This window comes from Mastigoproctus giganteus, chromosome 4 (assembly GCF_048544385.1).
Source record: "Mastigoproctus giganteus isolate SK-2022 chromosome 4, ASM4854438v1, whole genome shotgun sequence".
In the NCBI taxonomy this organism is placed as follows: Eukaryota; Metazoa; Arthropoda; class Arachnida; order Uropygi; family Thelyphonidae; genus Mastigoproctus; species Mastigoproctus giganteus.
In genome coordinates, this window is record NC_143578.1 from 244511397 (window position 1) to 244523784 (window position 12388).

Below are 12388 nucleotides of genomic sequence, written 5' to 3' on the forward strand. Positions count from 1 at the left end.
CGCTCGTGATTTTGTCACCCCCCCCCACCCACTGAGCGCTGTTTTGACCGGGAAAGATAATTTTAGCCACGCCCATGTTTTTTTATGGCGGAAAATATTCACAGCACTTTAAAATTCACATTTTTTTAGGTTTCATTTTATATTAAATCGGCTATCGCGAATAGCGGGGGTTTACTGTATAAGGCCTTGAATCGGTTGAGCACGCTGAATTCTGATGGGATCCTTCCATTTGTTCAGATTACGAACCTAAGGGGGCATAAATTCAAATTAAGAAAGGACAGATGTAGAATAGATGGGCGGAAGTTTGCCTTTATCCAGCGGGTGGTTAATTGCTGGAACAAACTTCCATCTGTCGTTGTGGAAGTTGATAGGTTGAATAAATTTAAGAAGGAACTGGACAGGCATTTGGAGGGAATGGTGTGATTATTTATTTTTATTTTTTTTGGCTGATGCTGCATAAGCTTATACACTTGCTTTCTTGCATCACATGCCACTACTACTACTTCTAGCTTCTCATAGATTATTACCAGCTCTTTAATAATTTTATCAAGTTATAAATTTCATTGAAGAGTAGACCGAACAGCCAGGAAGCTGGCATAATATTTTGAAATACAGTGTAAACAAGGATAAAAAAAGCATTGCTTTTCTAGCCACTCCTGGCTCTGAAAAACAGTCAACAAAATGATTGTACCTTGAATCTTGATTTACAGCAAATTCTGTATTCAGTAGGGGTCAATCAAATAAAAATTCATAGATAAATTTAAAAAGTAAAAATGTATATTAACCAATTTCTTGGGTACATATCCTGGGTATAACCCCAATGTACAAGCACACTGTGTGAACCCAGGTGTGAATCAACGTAAGCAGGGTTCAAGGTGTGGCACACACACCACATGGAGGAATGCAGCCCCTCTGTGTTACCAGGCAATACTAGGTGGTAGATGACTCATCAACATGTGCAATACCACCACTTTGCTTATTGGAGGCTTGAAGTAGTGGAACCCATGTTTAGTCTCCAGAGCTAAGTTCTGGTCAACCCTTCCCCATCTCTTCCATCATGCAGTATGACTGATGACTTCCTTCATATGTCTTTCCTGAAAATTACAGTCTACAAAAGTTCAAGTCTAATGTCAACAAATATTTTCTCTTGACTTCTCAACCTCCAACCCAAGCACGGTACTAAGTACTATGGATTCTAATACCTCTCGTGTTTGGGGTTTTCATAAAAAAAAAACATGGTTGAAACTTGCTTGTACCTAATACCGTGAAGCAAATTGGCACCTGTAAGTTTAATTTCGATGATGAGTATAGCTCTGCAATGAGAGAAAATCATATCAATGCCGGCACAAGCAAGTTCAATCAGTTCTGTTGAACAGGTCCCTGCACTAAATTGTCTAAATAATATCATCCGTGTCTTTTCCACATTTCTATCAACAAGTCTACTGTCTTAATGTCTAGTTACCACATTATCGTCACTCCAGGAGTGCTTGCGCAAGTCAACTTGAAAATTGCTAGAAGTAGACTGTATACTTCATTCTCAATGTGTATGTTTTGTTTGTTATTGAACATAGGACGTTATTTAAAAATGTAATTTTTATGTTATACTCACTTTCAATATCTGTATTGTTTTTAACTTCTGGAGGTAAGGAAATAACGAGTAAGTAGAATCTTATTTTACAAAAATTATCATTATGGTTTGCGTTTAAATATACCCTGCATATGACCATTAGGTCATATGCAGGGTATATTTAAATTTGTGGACCCTAGGCCTCGCAAGTAATTCTTGAATAGTGCCATACAAATTTTGAGGCCAACACTGAGTCGTACAACTGGCTTCAACCAAAGATTAGTTTATTCTGATCTTTACTAATGCAAGTGAATGACTGTCCCTGACATCTGTTGATAATCACAATTAAAGCTGACTGTACAAGAAGCTGAAAACAAAAGGTAAATTGTGACCATCCCTCATATTATTATGAAGGATGTATTCTATTTCTTACCAGTTAAGATTGAACAGTAAACAAAAATTTGTTGGCTTTCCAAATAATCAAACAGGTTGTCTTCAGTTTGTCTTTGTTTTGGTAAACCAGAAAGTGAAAGAAAGGATAGATACTCAGGTTGATAGGGCAATGCTATCAGTCCCATCAATAAGCTTCTTGAATGATATTAGCTCCATTACTGAAACCACACCAATTCTTTAGCAGCAGCTATTCTATTAACTAAGAAAATTACAGAAAGTTTTGATAACAACATCAAAATATCTTAACAGAAAAAAAATTTTGAGAAGAAAATTTATTTGCCAAGGCAACACTGGGTGTAAAAATTAGATGTGCAATGTTAGATTGTTATTCTTTGTATGATATTTTAATATTACCAATCACAGAAAAAAAAAAAAAACAATCAGAAATATTCATAAATGGTCACACTATACGATTAAAAGAAAATAACTTTTTTTAAAATTTTACTAGTTACCTAATTTTAGGTAACTAGTAAAATTTAACATAATTATGTTGAAATTTTTTAACATAATCACTGAATAAAACTATACTTACTTCAGCAGTTCGAGGAACCTGATAGTGGACTACATGCTCAACACCTGCAATATCAAGTCCTCTTGCCGCAACATCTGTGGCCAATAATAACCCTTTTTCACTTGCTGTAAACCTCTCCAGATTCTTCAGCCTTTGTTTCTGGTGCATGGAAGCATGCAGCGGTAAGGGACTGCATTTAAGTAGCTCAAAGATATTTCGAAGTCTCCGCACACAGTCAATACTGTTGCAGAACACCAGTGTACGGCCAGGGAACATTGACAGGAAATAATATAAATAAACATCCTGGAAGAAGGAAGCACAAAATGATGAGTGACTATAAATAGTAATGGGGGGGGGAGTCAAATACACTGCTAAAATAAAAGAAGCAAACTAACTTCAATAGACAAATCAAAAAGAAATCACCTAAAACATACTTAGCTTTTTCCTTCAAAGGTTTAAATGTTAATGGGCAAACTATTCAAATAACAGATTTTTAACTGAAAACATTCCTTGTAGATAAAACGGTATGGACTAATATAACTTTAGATAAGGTTCAAATAACATTAGCAATATTAAGTAGCTGCATACATAAATGAATGGTTAATTTTGAAGTAGTATTTATTTCTAAAGAAAGATCTTGAGTATCAGGAACAATAAAAAAGTTCTTGTAATGGTTGACTAAATAAATAAAACAAAATTTTAATAAATGAAGAGTTAGTGATTACAATGCACAAAACATCAAAAATATTAAATATACAGAGATAAGCCAGTTCAAATTGATAAAACTGAAAAACAGTAGTACTAGAAGTGTTAAAATATAGCTTTTTGATTGGTGTTTCTTCATCAGCTTCAATAATGAATGAAATGGAATGATATGACTTACAATTTCAATAGAAGGGTAAGATGCGTGCATGCCTAAAAAAACAGAGGGCAATAAAAGAATGAAGGGAAAGAATGATGGAAGAAATGAGGAAAACAAGAGGTATGAAAAAAGAATAATTTATCGGCCTCCAGGGGAGCATGTCATGCAATGGTTTGTGTGTGTTAGAATGAATTTACCATCACTCATCACAACAAACTATTACTGCTTTTATAACAGGATGTGTGTTTGTGAGTGTGTATCACTGAAGGCCCCCTTATTTCAATTAATAACAGGATCCACCACACAAATATGGAGTGCCTCAAACTAGAAGTGTTTATTTATGGGTAAACTATGGTGTATTTACACCAATATTATATAGTTAATCTCAATCCATAACATATGCCTTGTGCATTTAGTCTTTAAAACTATAAGTGTTTATATTATAGTGCTTTTAATACTACTGTCCTGCAGTTTATATTCAGTTTAGTTTAGTTTAGTTTAACTTTAGTAGTTTACATTAGTAAATTAATAAAGTTAAACTAAAAAACTTTAGTAGTAGTATTACCAATACATAAAGGTAGCAAACTTCAGTAGTTTACCAGCTTTATGTATTGATGATATGTTGACACTTCTCCAATCCAAAGGAATTTCTCCAGTGTCCAAATTACTATTACTATGTTTTATCTATATATTTACTATTTTGTGTATTTGCTACTTGTATATTTAGTTGGTCACTGTAAGAACTTTTACTTATGCTTAGCAGAAAATTATTATTATTAACTAGGAGTTATTTCTTTTCAACAGTGACTTTTCACATTACTCTGAATGCCAATCAATGAGAACTGGTACTCAGATATTACCACAACCATCTCAAACCATATGAAAATTGATTTAAGATATTTATTGAAATTTTTTCACCACAATACATAAAAGAGTTTGGCAATGTTTTGAGGTTATATGAACCTCATCTTCAGGCCTAATCCAATAAGGAACTGATGAAGTGAGTAATATTCCTTCGGGGAATGTATGGCTTGATGTAATAGCTTTATTTCATCTTTTAAACAGAGGACAAACTAAAACTTTTATTCATTGTATTTAGGACATTTGCCAATAATAACAGAAAAGGGAAATTTTAGAAGTCAATGAATTCAGGTATTACACGATGATAAAATTGAGTGAAAAGTTTAAAAGTGTTGTAATTGTTCCAGGTGGGAATGAAGGATTGCAGACCAGTGTTACCAATTATTATGATCCATAAGATGGCAATATTTTGAAGTTCATACATTTAAATTAATAATTAAGGATTATTTACTTACCTTTTCTTGAAGGCCGCAATTAATACGAGTCTCGGTTAGTGTTTCTACAGTTCCAATTTTCCTTGTTATATCAATAACTTTTGGCTTTTCTTTCATTCCTATGGCTGCCATCAAATTTTCTAGAAATAGTTAAACACTGCTAAATTAATAAAATTCTAACAGAATCCAAAATGTGTGTAGTATCGAAGGGAGGGAGGGAGGGAGAGAGAGAGAATGAAGGAGCAGAACCAATTTATGAGGACAGTCATAAATAGGCAATAAGTTTTTAATAAATTAAATACAGTCCATTCCGGTTATTTGGGACACATCGGGACTAGTGCATTTTGGCCCGATTGCCCCAATTATCCGAAGTTTCATGTAAATAGTTAAAAATACAATGTACCCCCCCCCCTTTACAATTGATTCACTGTACAATCAAATCACGTTACAATGAACTCACCATAGTAAAGTACTGTTCACTATACAATGTGTAGTAAGCGCCAGTCATTGTGATCATGTTTGTGAATTGAATTTTAATTCTATTAAACAGCAATTCTAATTAGCGAAAATAGGAGGAATATTATCCACAGGCTATAAAAACAAAGATATATTAAGCACAAATTTATCCTTTATTACTTACCAATTAAAAAATACGTGAAAATCGGAAGAATATACGTGATAATCGAAATAATTAATACGTACTGTAATATGTACATACTAACTAGTTGACATTTCTGTTCGCTGACATTTGTGGGTGGGGGTTAAAATTTAAAACAGTAAAAAGATAAGCAATCAATAACAAAGAACACGGCACACACAAATTGCAAGTAACACAATACACGCAAGTGAGAACGGAGTAACGAGCTACAAAGCTTTAAAAATAGGAATGAAGAGAAGATCTGAAAATTAATTTTTTTATATGATTGAAGATTTCTTGGAAATGTAAACACATTTCACCATAATAACCCACAGAATTCCAGCTGTTGGTATTATCGCAAATTCAGTAAGATCGAGTTTACTGTCCGTTTATGATAGATTTCACTAACAGAAAAGCCCAATAAACAGGTGACTGCTAATTGTTTTATGGTTGTGACCTCCAGGATTTCGACCGAACCACGTAGTACCGTCGGAGACAATTGTAGGGTAATCTCCAGTGCTGCGGTCTCCTGCCCCAATTAAACGGCATGCTGGCCCAATTAAGCAAAGCAAACCCTGGCTATTTTCTTGATTGGGTTCTGTTTTTTAAGATTTGCCCCAAATAAACGGCTGCCCCAATTAACCGGTGGCCCAAATAACTGGAATCCACTGTAATTAGAAAACAAATATATATCAACAGGACGCAGATACACTCATCACACTACACGTAAAGCATATATTACATTTTTTATGTAAATTTTAGTATCAAAATTTCATCAGTCAATTCAATTAATTATGCATGCTACCAAAGAATTTTAAGCTGAGGTTACTGTGTATTTGTGTCCTGCAGATGTTATAAAGCTGTTTTGTCTGTTTGTGGGACGCAAAAGTCAGGAGGGAACCCTATGCCTTTGCCTCAGGGCAACCAATTCAACACCCTTTAAGTGATTCCAGCAACTTTGTCCCATTTTCAACATAATTACCAATCAGCTTTGATAACATAAACATTGGGATTGGAAAAATGAGAGTAGGAGTGAGTTATAGGCCTAATGACCCTGATGAGTACAACGAACAATTATGCAGGGAAACAGAGTGGGCCAGTAAATCAGAATGTCTTGCAATGAGGGGATTTTAACTTTCCAGATATTGACTGGAACTTGTGGATTGGTCACTCGCACGCTAGCAAGACTTTTGTGGATTTATTAGAGGATTGCTTTCTACAGCAACATGTTTGAGGGGCAACCAGAGTGAGTAATACTCTTGATCTGATTATCAGCGGTGATGATTCATGCATTAGGCATTTGAAGATAAAGGAACCACTAGGTGACAGTGATCACAGTGTATTGATGTGGGATTTACTTAAAGATGTAACTACTATCAAGGATAAAGGGAAGAGTTTTTGTTTTCATAAAGGTGACTACAGTGGTCGCAAAGTTTTTAAATTCTATACAGTGGGATCAACTGATGATGTTAAAAACAGCAAATTCTAAATGGGAAGCCACCTTCAAGGAATTAATCTTGGAAGCTACTAGGCTTTTCATACCAACTAAGAAATACTGTTTAAGATTTAGTCCTAAATGGATGTCAAATGAACTAACGAGGCTCATGGCAGAGAAGATAAATGTGTGGGATGCATATAAATTATCAGGTAACAGTCTGTAATCAAGTCACAAAGGTGGTTAGGCAAGCGAAGGCTGATTACGAGAAATCCTTGGCAAAGGATGCAAAGAAAAACAACAGACTTCTTTATTTATGTAAACTCTAGAACAGTGCTTCCCAAACTGTGTTCCGTGAAAAATCCTAATTAATAATTTTAAAAAAAATAATAAAATAATAAATTTTACATATTTGTAGTGTACACCAATTTTGTATCATTCTAATTTTTAACATTTTTTTTTTTCGGTTATTAACATACTGGCATTGACTAATAATCAAATAGACCACAGAATACTTTATTTTGGAAGGTTTTGCATAAAGAAGTATGCATAGAGGTAATGACATCTACGAAAAAGTAGCAATGTAGTGATCTAATATGCCATTCATATGTGATTTAGCCTGGAGTACAATGGTTGAAGGAGAGGGGGAAGCGAACTGATATCATAACTAAATTCACTTCCTTGTATAATTTTTTTTTTGATAATTATCAGCATTTAAAGATGTAACTACCATCTTTAAATAAATAACTAACTAACATGTAAAGAAGTAAGGGGAAGGGTTTTGCTTTCGTAAAGGTGACTACAGTGGTCTCAGAGAGTTTAAATTCTGTATAGTGGGACCAACTGATGTGTTACCAACAGCAAATTCTAAATGGGAAGCATTCAAGGAAGTAGTAGTAGTGGCATGTGATGCAAGAAAGCAAGTGTATGAGCTTATGGAGCATCAGCCAAAAAAAAAAAAAAAAAATCACACCATTCCCTCCAAATGCCTGTCCAGTTCCTCCTTAAATTTATTCAACCTATCAACTTCCACAACGACAGATGGAAGTTTGTTCCAGCAATTAACCACCCACTGGCTAAATGCAAATTTCCGCACATCTATTCTACATATGTCTTTTCTTAATTTGAATTTATGCCCCCTTAGGTTCGTAATCTGAACAAGTGGAAAGATCCCATCAGAATTCAGCGTGCTCATTCAAGGCCTTATACACCTCAATCAGATCACTGCGCAGGTGCCTAGTCTCCAGCCACTGCAATTTGCAGAACTTAAGCCTCTCTTGGTAGGAGGATTCCTTCATTCCCCTCACCAATCTTGTTGCCCTTCTCTGTACACGCTCGAGCAAATCGACATCCTTCCTAAAATGTGGCCTCCAGACCTGTATGCAGTACTCAAGGTGTGGCCTGACCATTGTCTTATACAGAGGGACAATCACCTCCTTTTCCCTGCTAGCAAAATTCCTATATATCATTGACAAAACCCCATGACTTGTCTTGCAGCCTGTCTGCATTGCTCAGAAAACTTCATATCTGACTGCACAATTACTCCCAGGTCTTTTTCATTTTCTACCACCTTAAGTGTAGTACCACACCACTGGTTACTTTTCTCTTGGGTTACTTCTACCCATATGCAATTCTTTGCATTTGTCAAGGTTAAACTTCAGTTGCCACTTCTTAGCCCATCTGCCCAAATTATATAGATCCTGTTGCAGTAGCACACTGCCATTACTGCCATTAACAACCCTGCCAACCTTTGTATCATCTGCAAACTTTGACACTAAGCCTGATATACCTTCATCAATATCATTGATAAATATACAAAACAACAGTGGACCCAACACTGAACCCTGTGGGACTCCACTAATAATATTAGTCCACGAAGAGCAGCACCCATTGATTACCACCCTCTGTCTTCTCCCACTTAACCATCCTTTTATCCATTGTAGCAACTTACCCTTAATACCATTCTGCTCCAATTTGGACAATAGTCTTCCATGCGCAACAGTGTCAAAAGCTTTCCTGAAATCCAAGTATATGATATCAAAATTATTTTTTGCATCCAGTTCCTTTGTAACCACATTATAATAACCAATCAAATTTGTAAGACAAGACTTCCCCTTAACAAACCCATGCTGTGTCTGAATTATTGCTGCAGTCTTGTCTAGATGATCCTGCAATGCTATTGTTATTTGTTATTATTGTTATTTGGTTTTTTTTAGGAGCATTAGCAACTAAGGCCATATTGCTCCGGGATATGCGGTGGTCATTCCCTGACCTCTCCGCATCCTTCGTATTTGGTGGTGACGGGCTCGAACCCCAGTCTAATCAATAAGCGTGTGCTACGCACTGCTGCTCCTTCCCACCTGGCTACGGAGGCGCCCCCTGCAATGCATCTTTAACCAGTGACTCCATTATTTTACCCGGAACAGAAGTTAAACTAACTGGTCTGTAATTACTCGTGTCACCCTTCGATCCCCCTTTGTTAATTGGGGATACATTTGCACATCTCCAGTCAGTGGGAACCTCCCCTGAGTCCAAGGATGCTCTCATAATTATGGCTAAGGGTTTGCTTAGTTGCTTTGTCACCTCCTTTAATATAACTGGATAGATCCCATCCACCCCAGGTGCTTTTCTTATGTTTAACTTCAACAATTTCTCCTCCACTTTGCTCTCAGTTATTACAAAATCATTAAGTATCCTGCTACAATTTGATAACCTTCTGCCATTTTCAAACCTTAATAATTCCTCATGTGTGAATGTAGATGCAGAATACTCATTTAGTGTGTTTGCTATCTGAGCAGGATCATGAACAGTCAAACCATCAATGTCAAATGGACCAATCAGATTCATCCCCTTCCTTTTAGAGTTTATATAAGTAAAGAAATCCTTGCTGTTTTTCTTAGCATCTTTTGCCAAGGATTTCTCGTAATCTGCCTTCGCCTGCCTAACCTCCTTTGTGACCTGATTACAGACTAGCTTATATCTGCCATAGGCTTCTGAGTTGCTTGATAATTTATATGCATCCCATGCATTTTTCTTCTCTGTTACATGTCTCATTAGTTAATTTGATAACCATTTAGGCCTAAACCTTGAACAATATTTCTTAATAGGTATGAAACTTTTAGTAGCATCCACGATTAATTCCTTGAATGCTTCCCACTTAGAATTTACTGTTGGTAACATCGTCAGTTGATCCCACTGTATAGAATTTAAAAACTGTCTGAGACCACTGTACTCACCTTTATGGAAGAAAAAACTCTCTCCTCTACCCCTGATAGTAATTATATCTTTAAGAAAATCCCACATCAGTACACTGTGATCACTGCCACCTAGTGGTTCCTTTATCTGCAAATTCTTAATACATGAATGATCACTGCTGATAACCAAATCAAGAGTATTACTCTCTCTGGTTGCCTCTCGTACATGCTGCTGCAGAAAACAATCATCCAAGTAATCTTAGAAGCTACTAGGCTTTTCATACCAAGAAATACTGTTCAAGGTTTAGGCCTAAATGGATATCAGATGAACTAATGAGATTCGTGACAGAGAAGAAAATGCATGGGATGCATATAAATTATCAGGTGACACAGATACCTACAGTAGACATAAGATAGTATGTAATCAAGTCACAAACGATATTAGGCAAGCAAAGGCAGATTAAGAGAAATCATGGACAAACAATGCAATGAAAATGCAGCCTCCTTGAACTGCTATTCAATGGCTAATCCTATACCCATGACTTCAGTGCATGCCACTTATTGTGATCATGGATAACATCATTATCATTTGTTTAATGTTATCACTTCTATGACTCCCAGTCAGGAATCAGTCTTCATTTCCTCTCCTACTTTCTTTTAGTCCTTTCAGAATTTCTCACGCTCTGTCTCTGTTAAAATATGACAGTTATTGTCTGAATTATAAACTCATTTTGCATTTATCGATTGATACCTATACTAAACTTTCTTAAATTCATTCACAATCCGAAAATTGTTTCAGAACTTCACCAAGCCTTTACCCTAAATTTGTTCAATTCTTAATTTTAAGTATCCAAAAACTTACTTGTTGCTATCTGCTGGCAGCACAAATTGTATAAGCTGTAACATTCATCTCAACTGTTTGCTCCATATTTTTTACAGTGAAATTTGTCATCACTCATTTGATTCTAATCACAACTTGAATGTTATGAAATCTCTTGGACAATAACATAATTTAAGTCATTATCTAGTAAAATTTATTGTGTGAACACCTGTAAATTACGTAAGAAATGTTTATGGGCTTTTTTTCACTCTGCGACTCAGTCAGTTAGTCTGAGGTGTGAATAACAAATTTTTGTCCAACAAAACAGGCAGGCTGTTGTTGTTGTTATTTGGTTTTTAGGAGCATTAGCAACTAAGGCCATATTGCTCTGTGGGGATATGTGGTGGTCATTCCCTGACCTTTCCGCATTATCCGTATTTGGTGGTCAAGGGCTCGAACCCCAGTCTAATCAAGAAGCGTGTGCTACGCACTACTGCTCCTGCCCAACTGGCTACAGAGGCGCCAACAGGCAGGCAAACTGATCAATGAACACATGCAATTTATGGACATATTACACATGGGCAGATGAGTTAGTTCTTGGGTTGCCCTAATATGCCAGATTTTTTTTTTAACTCTGACACATTGCATGTCTAGTTACTACTGTGATGATACAGTGGAATCGTCACTGTCCTACTACACTGGGTGGAAAAGGCCCTGGTTCAAATTCCATCAGTGAAGTTAGGAACTTTAATAGACTTTTTTTTAACTCCTTGGCTCAGTTAGTTGGTCTCAGGCATAGATAACAAGGTTCCCCCCCCCCAGAAACTAGGGGTTTCATCCAGCAAAACAGGCAAATCGACCAGAGAACTCACACAATTTACAGACCCAATACACATGGGAATATGTAAGAAATTATCAGGTGACCCTAATATTGTAGTTTGGGTATTTTTGTTGCTGTGTACAGTTCATACAGTTGTTATTGGCATTACACTGTGAAAGAAAGTAATGTAACTGTACCCTAAAAGTAATGTAATCTGACTCTTTTGTAGTAGAGCATTAACCCTTCTCTAATTCTCAATTTTAATATTTTCTTTGTTTTTTATGGTTCGTTGGATTTCCACCAACATTTTCATTTTTAACGATGACTTTCTCTCAAAGAAACAGTGAACATCCAAATTAAAGTATTTTATATTGCTTGATTTTAATGTTCTTTTTTCCCCCTGTCCACGAACACTTTCCGCTCTACATCAATAAACAGTACTGAACAGATACATTCTTGTTTCTCTAATTATTGTTATCAATTAAGCTGAGTCCTGAAGTGATAACAATAAGTGTTATCCAATGTATTAAGCATTTTTTGTGTTATTAGTTCTATCAGGTGTATACACATCCTTCATACAAGTTTTATAATTTTTGTGCAATTTATTACAGATGAAAAAGCCTTGAACATTTATAAGGATTGGAACACTTGCAAAATTGTCTGTTTTACAGTAGAGCTAAGTGGCTAAATATTTTCACGACCCTGTCAGGAAATCCAGTGTTTTTTCCATAATTAAGTTATTAGGGCACTTAATGGCATTTTTTTTGCACTTTTTTGTCACAGCATTACTTTAT

At 35.8% G+C, this 12388-nt stretch overlaps 1 protein-coding gene across 1 annotated transcript in view; it reads right to left on the reverse strand.

The window, feature by feature from the left end:
- The window catches only part of LOC150087586 (ATP-dependent RNA helicase DDX24), a 70173-nt gene that overhangs the window by 18800 nt on the left and 38985 nt on the right, over positions 1–12388 (reverse strand). Inside the window, exons 9-10 of the mRNA XM_090372150.1 lie at positions 4710–4828; positions 2553–2834 (exon numbers count right to left, since the gene is read on the reverse strand). Coding sequence (XP_090228276.1) covers positions 2553–2834; positions 4710–4828 — 401 coding nt within the window. The remainder of the gene's footprint in view (positions 1–2552; positions 2835–4709; positions 4829–12388) is intronic.